The 14872-nt window shown below is 38.5% G+C and overlaps 1 protein-coding gene across 2 annotated transcripts in view; it reads right to left on the bottom strand.

The window, feature by feature from the left end:
- LOC121322941 (platelet-derived growth factor C-like) overlaps positions 1 to 14872 on the bottom strand; it is a 96370-nt gene that overhangs the window by 25069 nt on the left and 56429 nt on the right. For both annotated transcript variants that reach the window (XM_041263594.1, XM_041263586.1), the window contains exon 4: positions 14583 to 14763. In XM_041263594.1, coding sequence (XP_041119528.1) covers positions 14583 to 14763 — 181 coding nt within the window. The remainder of the gene's footprint in view (positions 1 to 14582; positions 14764 to 14872) is intronic.

Genomic DNA, 14872 nt, shown 5'->3' with positions numbered 1-14872 from the left:
CACAAAATGTTTCAACAATGCTTAGAATTTGAATTGGTTCAAATACAAATAATTCGCAATACAGTTACAGTAATACATTTTCAGTAATTACAGTGCACAATGACAGCCTTACATCCTTTGATAACATTTTATTTAGTCAAGTGTGACAGAGATCAAAGGAATTCAAGCTGTAAATCTCCCTTCTGAACAGAAATGGCACTGTGTAAGGTTGGTGGTATGCTTCCTCTTAGATGGACAGCCTTGACAGTAGGTAGAAACTGGAAGGTGACCATATTAGGGGGAGCGTGTAGCTGCACATACATGGAAGGACTCCCTAGCAATCCGCTACAGGGCAGAGAGTGATTGGATAAACCATGGCGATGGGTTGATTGCAGGGATGAGTTTTATGATACAAAGGAAAAGCAGCTACGTCAGTACAGCCCCTTTCGCTGAAACGTGATTTCTCAGCCAGAGCGTGTGTTTTGTTGTTTTGATTTTTTATTGTTGGAGATCGGGCACTTCATCTGCTGAGCCAGCACATTTCCCAGATCACTACCTCACTGCACAGCACTACATGGACACTCACACCACTTTCCCCGGGATCCTAAAGAGCACAATCTTGTGCACGGAGGATTGTGGTAGTCAGTCAGTGATGTTTGTTTAAGTAAATACGGACTTTCTTGGAATTGTGAATAGTGTGGACAGTGTCTTTTTTGCACTGCATCACTCACATCCTGTCACGCAAGGGAAAAATGAAAAGCACGACTAACAGCTGAGGAATCAACATGACAGATGGATGCATGCTGCACATACCAGTGTTGAAGCTGTAATTCATCCTGTAGCACTAATAATACATAACAGTACATTTACTGAAGACATGATTTCATTGTACTGCCAGAACCGACTAAATCCCATTAGATTTTACCATTAATTCTGGTGTGTTTCAAGTGCTTCCCAAGATCTAGTATTCAATCCTCAGCTAATAAGGTTCAGTAGTGATACATAGGTCATCATGATATCCTGTGACAGAGTGTTCCGCCCCTTTGTTTATTATGGTATTTTATATTATGATTTATATGTATATTGACGACGAAAGCTAATATCGTTTGTTATCGTTTTATTTTAAAAACCTTGTGAGGATGCATGACTGATCAGCTATTGATTGTAACTAGCTGACAGTCACGCATCCTTATTTAACTCGTGCAGAATGTGACCGAGGGATAATAAGATAATTGTTAGCCAGTTAATCCCTCGGTCACCACTAGAAGAACCTGCAGCTTGGGCTGCACAGGAGGAGAGTGTCAGAGACAAGATGTGAGTGTAAAACACTGAAATAACAATTGCTAGATGTGCTGTTTTATTAACCAGCACGATACTTGTTAGTGTTTTATTGTTTGTTTGTTTGTTTGTTTGTTTGGCCAACGTGCCCTTTTGTTTTGTTTTAAATATTTTGGTTTATTATTTAATATATGCAGAGTTCTGTAGTGTCTCAGTTTTGCCCCGCTACTTCCTGGAGTTGAGTCTGTGTTTCAGGTCTGACGTCACCCCTTACACCATCCTGTTCACATATCCTTAACAATTTTAGTCACAATGTGTAAATCCTGGGTGGTTCTCAAGCTAAAAGGGATGGAGTGACATTTAAGTCCATTTAAGCATTCAGAGCTACCACCACTTTATTCCCGTTTCCAAGGATATCCATCTCTCATGGGTGATTAATAAAGCAGAGCTTTATATATTGGCCTTTATGTTGTTTGTACTGTTGCAGTGAAGTGCAGCTTTTCTAGATACAAATAATTACTCATGTGGGAATAAAACAAATGTGAAAAGTATTCCTCCACAGTTAAGCTTGGCAAGTTTTTACTAACTTACATAATTCCTTTTCTACCATTTAATCATCAGTGTTTTTCCTCAAAAAAAACAAAAAACAAAAACATTCACCCTTATCTTGTAGTTATGGCATATGCTTACTTGATATCTAAAATCTCTTTATTTTTATGGGGTTTTTTTTTGTTTTGGGTAAGGCATGTTATCAGAGCAAAATATGGCAATATATTTAATAATGGCTTGACCTCTCTGTACCTTGCTATTGGCTTCTATTGTTATGAACTTTTGGCTGATATCATAGCGGAATTTTCCCACATTTTTCATTTGTTTTGTTGTTTTTTAAACTGAAGACACATGTGGAAAATGTTTAGTGTATGATCTGAAATGCTATTTGCATTGCAAACTGTATATAATGTTTAAATATCTGCTTCACTACTTAACAAAAAATATTGGTTTTATATTTGAAGATTATGGAAAACTATATCAGGGGTGCAAATCGTTTTGAATATTAGTGCTAAACTGTTTTGATAGTTTAGCACCAGAGAGCCTACTGGTGCTAAATGATCAAACCCTGCCCTAATCAAGTCCCCCTCCCCTGCTCTTCAATGAGTTTGTAGTGTTTTATGAAATGCATTTATCGTTACCCGTTAAGTCTACTATTACCCACATAACTTTTTGACTTGCTGTGAACAGGCTGGCTGTAGGGGGATGTCAGGCCAGAAAGGAACACACAGACAGGCAGTATTGGCGGGTGAAAACTGAGACGCTGCGGCGCTCAGTGTTTTATTGACACAGAGAAAATAAAAATAAATATACAAACAAAACAGACAATGAACAACACTAAACAAGTATTGTGTGAGTCCTCTTGCGTGAGTAGCATTTGTTTTGCTTTGCTTTTAATTATTTTCTCCTTCTCTTTCTCACCCATTCTCCACTTTCAAACACACAACCCTGAGTGAGTAAAACGTGCATCTATATATACTGTTGTGCCGGGATTCAATTAATTAATAATTAATTATTCACTTGATTCCCAGCATGTGAACTAATTTGTACAGTCCTGTGCTCACATACTATTAAATACTTTACATACACATGAAGTGATAGAGCCCCTGGTCCAGAAGGCAGCAGCGGGATCTCCACTTCTCTCCCTGGTGATGGAGTCATGACCAGTCGTGGTGCTGGGGTTGGCCACTCTGGCAGTGGCTGCTGCAGTATTGGCTTTGACAGTACTTCACGATAGCTTCAGCAGGGCTGTTTCTCCTTGTGCTCCTCTCAGCAGCCTATGCAGTGGCTGCTGAGAAATGCCAGCATCACATCCTGGTCCTTTCTCTTGTGGTGGAAGTGGGAGCAGCAGGTGGTCTCCCCCTTGTGGTGAGTTGAGCTGCAGATAGTCTCCCTTTGGCGGTGAAAACTGAGGCATCTCCTGCTGCTCTCCCTCTGGTGGTGGAGGCAGAGGTAGCTCCTGCTGCTCTCCCTCTGGCGGTGGAGGTGGGAGTGACAAGCAGCCTCCCTCTTGCAGTGGAGGTGGGAACAGCTCCCCTTTGGGCTTTGAATGCTCGTGCTCCCTCCGTTTGAGCGCTGAATGCTCGTGATCCCCCCATCTGGGCCCTGGATGCTCGTGCTCCCCCCATCTGGGCCCTGGATGCTCATGCTCCCCCCATCTGGGCGCTGGAGACTGTGTCCACAATCCAGTGGGCCAGTTGCTGTTTCGAGAGGGCTTGCCTTAGGGTCCTTTCACCATAGCAAACAAAGAGCTGGTCAGACTGATGCAGCGCCTTCATCTTATCCCTATACTCTCTCACTGCCCTCACCGGGCAGAGAGAATTCAGTTGCCTATCCTCCTCTGAGGGAGAGGGGGGGGTGGAAATCCTCTAATTCCATTGACTGGTTCAAGTGGAAGGCCGTAATCACCTTGGGTAGGAATGCAGGGTTTGTGCGTAATGATAGCCTGTTTCCATTATCCCAGACACGTGTACAGGACTGTGCACAGACAGAGCCTGCAGCTCACTGACCTGCTTAGCGGTAGTGAAGGCCAATAAAAATGCTGACTTCACAGAGAGATATTTCAGCTCTATAGGAACATGGCATGCATTTCAGCGTAGAGGGAGACCTGCCCACCTCTAGCAGATCTTGCAGAAACTGTAAAATAAAAGTTATGGGGCAGTGTGGCAATGTTGTCAGCCCCTATGTGTATTTCAGTGTTATATGTTATGTGTTGTGTGTTAATGTTGGTGTATAGTCATGGGTACATGGGATATAAACGGGTCTGTGTAACACGAGTGTTTAAAATGTCTATTTGTACGAGGATTGCACAGCACTTCAAGTGCAAGTAAAATGTAATATGCAAGCACAGGGAATTGCACTTTATTAATTCATATGCAGTTGTACAGCAACTCCAATTGAATGATTAATTAGCAATCGAGTCTCGGTACAGCTCCATAAAAGAACATTGTTCTCTCGGAAGGCGTAGGCTGAAAGACAACACACGCATAACCAATACAGCACAAGCAGTCACACTTACACGATGGACAGCCAAGAAAAGACTGCGACACAAGCAAAGCAGACTGTAAGAAGAAGGAAAAAGACAATAAAAATGGAGCCGCTGATTCAATGAGAGCAGCAAGCTGGCTCTCAGCACAAATGCAAGGGAACGGCACTCGACTCAGAAGAGGTCTATTCCAAAAGCACAATGGTTACTGAAACAGAAGCGTATTTTACCGTAAGTGAGAGGCAAAAGAGGAAGGTGCGGACCATCAGGAGATGACGGCAGATGCGGACCCTCGGGAGGCGATGGCAGGTGCAGACCCTCCTGTGCTAGAGACAGCAGGGTTTCTCCCTCATTCGCTAGAGACAGCGGTGGAGCTTCTCCCTCTTGCACTGGCGACAGTGATGGGGCTTCTCCCTGTTGTGTTGGAGACAGCGGCGGGGTTTCTCCCTCTTGCACTGGTGGAGATGGAAACGGCGCTGGGGTCCCTCAGCCAGCTCTCGTACCTCTCCATCCCTCTTGGGAGAGGTTGCCCTTCCTTCCTCCTCTGGACAGGATCTTCCCTTTTGTAGTGCCTCACCTTGGTGAAGTGTAGGCACCACAAAGCTTCCTCCATTCTTCCAAAAAAAAATCCCTTTCTTCACAAAGTATTTAAAAAAAACTGCACCTGCACTATCTGTTCTGGGCAGGAGTCTAGGAGGCGCTAAATCCCACTACTCACACCACGTGTGACAGGATGACTGGGGTTGGTGACGTCAGGCCAGAAGCAGGAACTGAAAACACTGACAGGTACTTGGGTACAAAGTGCACTGCGACGCTATTTTTATTACAACAAAATTGCCTCACCAAATTACCTACCTATTGTTCAACAGATTAGTCTCTTGGTCTGTGCTACCATAGCCTATTTTTAGGGGTTCGGAAAACTGGCTCAGCGGAATTTTCGCATTTAAATGTGCCAGCTTATGCCATGCCTCATGAATTTTGGGTCAGTTAATACATTCAGGATGGGGTAATATCTGTGCCTCAGCAGAGCGCTATTTTACACTCCGCCAATTTAGCGCTGTGTCGGTCGATCTTGATGTATGTCCCCCCTTGTGTTTACATCCCTTCTGACTTTGGAAAAAAACTTTAGAAAAAGATTACCTTACCTAACCTAGCAACAGCTGCTAAATATTTGGGCTCCTACACATATAAGATTTATGTTTGTACCTCCTCTGCCAAAATCATTCTTTTAAAACTGATATGATAACTTTAACCTCCACCATACCTCATAGAAAGGACAGGAATGCAGAGTGGATTACTCTTCCAAGGTATGAAATAAAACTTTTCATCTAGTAAATAAAGAATAACTTCCATTGTACTTTCTGCCCTGACTAAAGGGTGTTTCAAATTTGTTGCAGGCTGTGTCAATCTTTAATAGGGAAAATGGCTTAGAAAGCAGACGGGCACGCAGACAAAAATGTGTTCCAGGAACAACTGACAATAGGCTCTGTGTAGGCATAAATCTACAAAGGAACAAATAACTGAAGACATTTTAACTGAAGACATTTATAATAGTAGACCATGGTGTTATATATATATGTGAGATTTTCTTTCTGACAATAGATAAAAATTGCATTATTGTGCGCCTTTACCTTTCTTACTAGCTTTGCAACTTGTTTAAATTCACTGTCCTTAACATTGTGTGATATTTAGACTGTATCCACATCCTGCTGTTTGCAAGTCAGTTCATGTTCATACCTAAGACAGCAGATCTCACAGATTTTAACAGTGAGCCATCATCCCCACACTACACAAATTACTATGCTTCACAAGGAACTGTCTCAAAAGTGATGATGGTGTCACATGGCAAACAAATTGAAAACAAAGCCTGCAAAGCACTGCAGTGGTCGAAAAAGTGTGTGTGTTTGATCATTGAGCTTTGCCATGGACTGCTGCTAAAAATGGAAGAGCAAGTATGTTTAGTTAAACGGGGGACATCAGCATCCAGTTTCGGTAAACACTGAGCTATGTGCCCAGATAGGGCTGCAATACACATGCTTTGCATTATGCCATTACTCATTTGTTGACATATCCAGTTAAGACAAATTTAAAGTACGAGTCTTTGTTTTCAGATGATGAAGGGAGTTAGAGAGTTTCTTAAATATTTGAGATTCATTTGTTGGGGTGGACTGTCCCCCATTCATTTCACTGAAGTTAAAGTAGAACTAGCTGAAAATTGCTGCAGATCCCTTGATGCACCATTAAATAGCAAGTATCATGTCTCTGTGTGTTTTAACAACAATAGCTATAAGATGTAGTTGTTCTTTCTGTGCTGTTTCCTGTCTTCACAGATCACTTGAAATAATGTGTTGCCATCATAACTCTGATCCTTCCCAAAGCTTGGTGGTATGTTTATATTTTTGGCTGCAATGCTGAAATTGGCATCTTCATTTCTTTTCAGACAGGTGGTAGCATGGTGCACCAAAATAAAAGTCATCAATAAAAGTTGATGCACCTATTATTCTCCCTTAAGAGTTCCCCCAAACTAACTTTCACAGATGCTGCCCTGGATTCTAGGATACAGTCTGTCTGGCATCCCATGGAGCAGTGTCATCTGGCATAAATTAACTCCAGGGCCTATCAGTTTTATTTTGTATTTTTAGCACCATCAGAATGTCATTTTTTCATTTCTTTAAATTTTATACAGTAAATTCAATGCTTAGTGTTTGGTTGTCATCTCGTGCCCTGAAGCTGACTGTCATTCGACATTTTAATTAGGCTATTTATTCATTTATAATTTTGTATGTTACAATAATGTCACTGTAATAATAACAAAAAATAACGGAACAAAAGAAATTGCAAAAACAACCAAGTATTGGAACATTTTAAAATTACATTAATTATGACCATTGAAAAGTTTAGACAGAGTTTTAAAAAAAAAAAACACTAAACCATGTTTCAGTGTTGGACTAACTTCTAAGCATTGACTGATAGCTTGAAATGTGCTATTCCTCACTTAAAGACAGATAATCTCTTCAGATTTGACATTCCAAGACATTGAAAATGCCACATATTAAACCTGTACACTGTCACATCCTAAATTATATATTTTTTTAAATTACATATATAGTACTTTTTATTAATCTTCGGCACTTAAAAGCTGTTTTTATTCTATCATTCTTCTTGACACATTTCATTAGTAGCTATATTCACAAACTGAACAGTTGTATAAATCCCATTGCAGAAGACTATTGCAGTAATTATTAAAAAAAAAAAAAAAAAAAAAAAGCTTTTAAATATGTGCAAAAACTACAATAAACAATAGAATTGCTAAAACTTAATCTTTTGAATTTAAATATACTTTTAAAGACAGTAATGGAATGTCACAGATGTGTCATCACCTCATCGACCTAAAACATAAATCAATCTTTAATTGTTTGTAAAAACATTATCTATAGGAACTAAACTATTCAAATCAACACGCAAAACGAAACTATTTAAAACTGTGCTTGTCGCTACAGTCAATCAAGACTGTGAACACTGCTACTGACACTTGCTAAATAAACTATTTACTATTGAAGGCTTTATGCCATGGCTGCATGTGAACATTGATTATTTCAGTTTTCATGTATGTTCATTAAAACATTTTTAACACAACAGTAAAAGTTACAGAAAGGCATATAATGTGCTGAATAAATAGTACATGACAGTGAAGACAGCAGCACTAAAATACTGAGTACAATTACTTTCCACAACTTTGGTTAATTTAAATTAAAATAACATAATGGCATAAGAATGTGGGTTGTTACTTAAAAGTGAAAAGAAACATGACTATATACCATGTTTATTGAAAGACATATTTACATATGTTAACAGTTAAAATATTCTCTACTCAGGGTTGTTTTAAATATGGTGCAAGAGATGTTTGGAAAGTAAATGCTCTCTCACAGGGAAATGCTTGGTGCTGATAGGTTAAAACAATAAAAACCCACCCTTGCATGGCAATGCTTAGTGCTAATTGGCTAAAACACGAAATGCCAGTGCCCATATGGCAATGGTGATTGGTTGAAACAGTTGATTCATAACATTTATTGCAGGGTTTGCAGATTTACCATGCTCATACATAAGCTAAGATTAGCTTCTAGGGATGCAGCCGCACCTCCAGCACCGCCCCTTCCTGCGTCCTTGGGCACCAAAAAAAAAAAAAAACAATAGCAGAAAACGACTGCACCACTGGGGTGTGTTGGTATGTCAGATGTACCAACTACAGACCAAATCAACCCGCGTCTACCGGGTGAGCAAATACTAATTTTGAACTCTGCCGTACTGCTACATAGTATTTTTTGTCTTATTTAAAACAGTTCTTTTACTGGAATCTGGCTCTCTTTGCTTCACTGATATGTTTATCAATTCGCTCCTGATGGTTCAGGGAGCTCTAATAAGCCAGTCTGTGTGACAGTCCTTATATTCTGTTGTACGTTACACCACTCAATTGTGCTTTTTCAATATGATACAAGACTAGTTTGACTACATATTATAATAGTTAAAAGCACTTGGTTTTATTTGCTGTATATGTGATCCTAGTATTATCTTAAACACTGAAAGACCTTGCATTGAAAAAGACACCAGTGAACTGCAATTGTCATCAATCAGTACAGCAAATTTCATCAACTCCTGCAGTCCCATTAGAGTAGCTAGAATAATGAAAACTAAATGGTATGAAACCTGATTTGGCAGTGGATCTACCAAGAGTATGGGGGTTGTGGATACATAAAAATGCCAGTACTGTGTGCAAGCAACTGTTTGCCTTTACAATGCAGTGCTGTTAGATCATATAAATGTCTTTTTTCTCCTTGACATTATAATTATCATTATAAATGATTACCTGCCATGCTAGATTTGAAATCGATGACCTTGTATTAGAAACCCAATGGGGAAACAAATAAGTGTTTTCTGTAAAAGCTGTGTTGAATTTCAGGAAACAGGCTGCAGTTTACCTTAACATATTTCAATAACAATCTAGAATAGAAACAATCAGACTAGACCTGAATCTGCAGAACTATTCAATTGCAGTATTGCTCTGATAACTTCTAATTTTCTACATCCCCAAGGATATATCCCAGATGAAATTACAAATAGTTCTATATATTTTGTATTTCTACTGCATATAACACGTTTGCATGCACGCACCAATGGTGGACAATTAAAACTGACTCTTCTTCACCCTTCATGTTGAGAAGTAAGTGTTCAGACAAGTAGGTGGCACGCATTCCGTTATGTTTCATCCTTTTTCTTGCTTTCATTTGCTTTCCAAAACTCATTTTTATTTCAGCTGCTTCTTTGTCTATTTAGTTCTGTCATGTACTTTGCTGCAAGATCCCACCCCACATTCCACAGGAACAAGAGCTGCAAATCACAGCTTGTCCTTCCTTGAGGGCAGGAGCCTAATAACACTATTTAAAATTATACAGAGCAAATTGAGCATTCATTCAATAGTCACTCATCATTTTATTTATCTTGGTGTTTAAACTGAACACACACACACACACACAAACACACACACACACACACACACACACACACACACACACACACACACACACACACACACACACAGGGCCCCAGAACTATTGTGTGTCATTCAGCAATGGAATTGAACTAGTCATGCGGTCTAGCTAATATGTGTCTAATTGCAATGCAACAGGAAGCCATTATTGTCATGCCTATCATCACTGTCATAAACAGCTTAACAAATGAATAAATGTCACAAATAAATAACAGATGCATGACACCCTGCTACAAATTCCAAATGTCCTACTTTATCCAAGACCCACACCAATTTCTTACAAAGTTGTTGTAAAAAAATCTAAAAATCTTAGAAATTAAAACACCTCAATAAGAAACCTAATGTTCTGTCTAAATAAGTCATTAGAAGGAGATGAGTTTGTCAATCAGTTGGAATTGAAGTGTCAACTTAACAGCAAATGGCCTAATATTGCCTTGCCAATCCACTTATGTGTACACCCCCACAACGCACACACAAACTACAATTACTTCTCCCATGACTTGTTTTTTTTTTCCCCATTTGAAAATCACATAAACACTTCCCGGTTTCCCTGTTGACAGGATAACCACTGTGGAGAGTTAAACGTAAGTATACAATGAGTCTTGGTGCAGTGGAAAATGAAGGTCAGCCTGTAGAGGCAGATCACTGGAGTCTGATGTCTGAAAGACAATTTTATTGAAACCTGTTCAAGTAAATCTTATTTCTGTGAGCAATGTTTTTACAACCTTTGCATGGCCTTGGTGTTTTCAAAATCTCTTCCTATAAAATACAGCCTGATTTTATTTTTAATTCTTTCATGGAAGGGGTGAAGAAGAATTATGTCTGTTTAAATATAAACTTACTGCTGTTCCATGGACCAAGGTTTCAGTAGCTTGGTTTACCATGGAGAAACAGGGGGATGCTGTGTGCTTGGGTTTCCACAAGTAAGGAATGTACATGAAAAGCCAGGGAGTGCCTTAGCAATCTGGCTTCTCTCTCATTTGCATTCAAACAGAACACTGGCAAGCTGCCTTCATGAGAAAGGCAGGCTGGCTTAACACTTACTTATTATATCCATTCACTTGGGAATACTACACTGATCTGTCTTACTACATCAAAACAGTGCACTGTAGTTTCCTGAGCTTCTGTATACCAATGCTTGGATTCCAGGCAGGTAACTTTATGGGATGGGTTTAGTTCATAGAACTCACTGGCCCTTTCCGGACACTTTTTTTTAGGTCCCCACAGATAAGTTTTTATTAAAATATTCTGTAAAGATTTTACTAACTTCTTTTTAGTACATCTAGTATGTCTAATGTTTGAGTGTTTAAAGTATAACATGAAATGTGTCGTCCCCGTCCCCGTCCCCTCATCCTATATTGTGACAACATGTATGTTAGGACAACAACCTAGGCTAGATTCTCAAAACCCATTAATTCAATGTCTGGGTTGTCCAAATAACCATTTGGAGTAAATAATCTTCTATGAAGCAAAAGCCAGTTACATATATTGTATCCCCTGCCACAGCTAATAATTAAAATGGGAGCTATTGATATGGCCATGACATATATAATCAGTGTACAGAATAGTATAGATAAGAAATGGCAATGAGCAGTTCAATGAAAACTGGATGCGGCGAGCCAGGGGTCCTCTTTTGATGTAATATTCCCAAGGAGCAAGGATCTTCTACAACTAGATATCATTAGGCAAACAAATTAGGTATTGTTGAATAAGCAGTTTTCCAGATATTTGGAAAAATGAAAAGTGTGGCATGTATGTGCACCTACCTCCACTACATCCCCATCGCCAGGGATTTCATCCCCTGGAGTGAATAATGTCATCTTTGTTATAGCCTGGTGAGACTCCATAATGCAATAGCTTCACTGTACAAAATAATGCTTTTTTTTTTTTTTTTTTAATAAATATACAGTGACTCATAGTGTGAATCAAAGCTATAGAAAATTACAGCCTCTGTAGAAATCCTCCTCCATTGTGGCAGGAAATAGTTCTCGGTATCTGGACACATTCACTTTGATGTACATCTTCAAAAAACAAAAAAACACACTGGCAGAATCAGGTCATGTCTAGCCTGAGAAAACGTAGCCAGTGTTGTTTAATCACTGCTTGATAAGCTGCACTTAGTGATAGACTAAATAGTGCATAAACATAGAAGCATAAGCCTGGGATCTGTAGGATCAAAATGAAAGGCCATGTTGGAAAAAGTAAACACATCACGGGCCAACTGACTTTTCACACTTTACATGCATGAGGCCACATAACCAAAAGGGTCTATTTTATGATCTATGTACAGATACACAAAAATGTATCTAATGTTCTGCAGTCCTTACTTTACTGTATTTTTTTTTTTTTTTTTTTTTATTGTATGTGGTGATGGTAACAAGCGAGTCAGGAAATCACAGCTAAGGTAAAACACAGCCAAGATTAATACGGAAACAGAAGTATTTAGATCTGCCACTGATCAGATCAATGAAACAGGTTCTGGACAGAAGCAGGCAGGTGTGCCAAAAAATGGATGGTTCAGATCTACCCTTATAAAAGTTCAGAATTGAATAAACAATGCATGTACAACCCAGTGAAGGTTAAACTAGTATACTTAATTTTTAAATATTTTCTTATGATGATATATTTAATTAAGTAACTTACTTTTTTAGTTTTACAGATTAAACATTAACATTGCTGCAGACAGCTCTGAATTGAAAGCTTGTGGACACTGCTATTGTGACATCAGTGCTGCAAAATGTCAATTTTAAATATGATAAAACAACTACTACTGAAGTGTAGGGAAGGATAAAACAAACACATTTTTTTAACTATTTAATGCCTTGACACCTGTATAGGGTGCTGATGCTGCCATTAAATAGATTGCTATGTAAACAAGATAAGCCTCAGCATGTGTCCTGTATACTGTATAAATAACTAAACTAAATCTAGGGTTCAGGCCAGTTCCAACACACACGAACCAACCACCATGTTAAGATTTTAAAACAATATGAACCAGCTCACAACAAAACAAAAACACTGGGTGAAACGTTTAGCATTCACAGACACAATACATGTTTGTTAAAATGCATTTTCTTTCTCTTTACTTAATTGCTTTTGTTTGTTTCTGTAACTTATTACGTAGATTCACCATTAAGAAATGAATAGAAGAATTAGGCAAAAAAGCCTATCTATGACCCTGTCATGTTTCTATATCCATGTCTACCTGTCTGCCTGTCTACTCAAGCCCTTAATGTTACCAGATTTCTTGAGTTAATTTAGTCAGTGAGAGTAAATTTATTTAAACTGCTTTACATGTAGTATGTATAAACTGTTTTAACAACATAAACCTAAGCCCATTAGAAATGGGTTGTCCATGAATTAAAGTTTCACTGTGAACAAAATCCCCACTAGATTACTGTTTAAACACTTTTCCATTTCTGCCACGCTCCAAAGAGAAAAACAGGTCACCACTTATCTCCGGTGGAAGTACAATTGCACAGTAATGTATGTTTTTGATTATTGATTTTGGTATCAGATTGTGTTTCTTTTTCCCTTTCAAAATCCTGATGGAGCTTGTACCTGTGGCACCAAACTGTTACAGGATAGCCCTTTAATGGATTAAACATTGCGTGCCAATATTTACAACAGAGCTTCTGACCTAGGCTTATCTTCCCTTCTATTTCTATTTTTATAGAATGTTTATTTTTGTCTCCTCCAATATTATAGCAATGTCCTTCATTGCTTATTTTTACAACCTGATACTGTAAGAATAATTTCATAGCAGTTATTACTGATGCCCTTATAGTGTCAGCCACATGACAGATTCAATTGCGGATGATTTAATGTGAATTCCTATTCATTTTGTAACAAGTATGAACACCTACATATGAAACAAGTTTATTTCCATTATATCAGTATACACCTCTTATTCAGATGTAACCATTATGTTAATAGGTATTGCTGCTGTAAATGCAGGGCCCACCACACTTATCTATGAAAGCAAACATATCCCTTTTTGAATTCAGCTTTATTCTTTTTTACTTTAAACAGTGCCAAAGGTGGCCACCCCTCACTGTGTGTGGTCCAACACTAAAACAAATAACTTCACATTGCTGTGCAGCATTTCCCATTGTCAGCTTTTGCCTGCCTGATCAACCTTTACCAGAGTTAAACTAATCCTTTCTTTCTTTTCACTCGGGAGAATTAATCAGAGAATTAACGCATCCATGCTCAAGAGGCCAGTGTGAGTTTGGTGGTATTTGTCTAATCATATCAATAGAACTTCAAGCTTTTTAAATACGCCAAAATGCAGAGGAGCACACTGCTCTTTTTTCTCATCAGTTTTAAAGAAAGCAACATGACAGAAATAGGGAGAAAAGTTTGGCACGCATGTTCAAGAAAATGTGTTATTTATAAAACAACTAAATAAAATGAAAACTGCAATTATTTACAACTCAACCAAAATCAAGATCTATCTTGTTATTTTACTACACTTATACTTGCTCTTACCAGTTTAATGTATGTTATGTGTCTGTATAGTATACATGATGAATGAAATAAAATGTATGGTTATAAAAATACATGCTCAGAGTATCGTATCATCTGCTTTAATGTCAGTCTCTTGCAAGAATGTAGTTGCACTGTATGTCAGTATCCCATAGTCATTCGTTTTTTGTTTCTTTTTTCTACTACTACAACTTATTACCATCTTTGGTGATTTTGTGTTTCATGTAGATACTGTGTAAACAAAAGAAATATTCTTACCAATGGAAGGAGGGAGTAGTGAATGCAGAATCCTGGTTCTGAAGGAAAGTATTCATCAGATATAAAGTGAATCCTAATCTGATTCCCTTTGGATACCTGTTTTCCAGGTATTGGCTTGGATCCACACCATCGGCCTAAAATAGTGCCATCAGCAGGCTCTTCAATTTCTATAAAGTCATACCTGTACAGGACAAAGGAAGGGAGACATTGTAAAGATGCTCTACTGAGACTTCAGACATTTATTTTAGGTTACCACACCAGTATTATTTTGTAACCACACTAGTATATTT

The sequence above is a fragment of the Polyodon spathula genome, chromosome 1 (genome assembly GCF_017654505.1).
Source record: "Polyodon spathula isolate WHYD16114869_AA chromosome 1, ASM1765450v1, whole genome shotgun sequence".
Taxonomy (NCBI): Eukaryota; Metazoa; Chordata; class Actinopteri; order Acipenseriformes; family Polyodontidae; genus Polyodon; species Polyodon spathula.
This window is presented reverse-complemented; position numbering and strand designations above follow the sequence as displayed.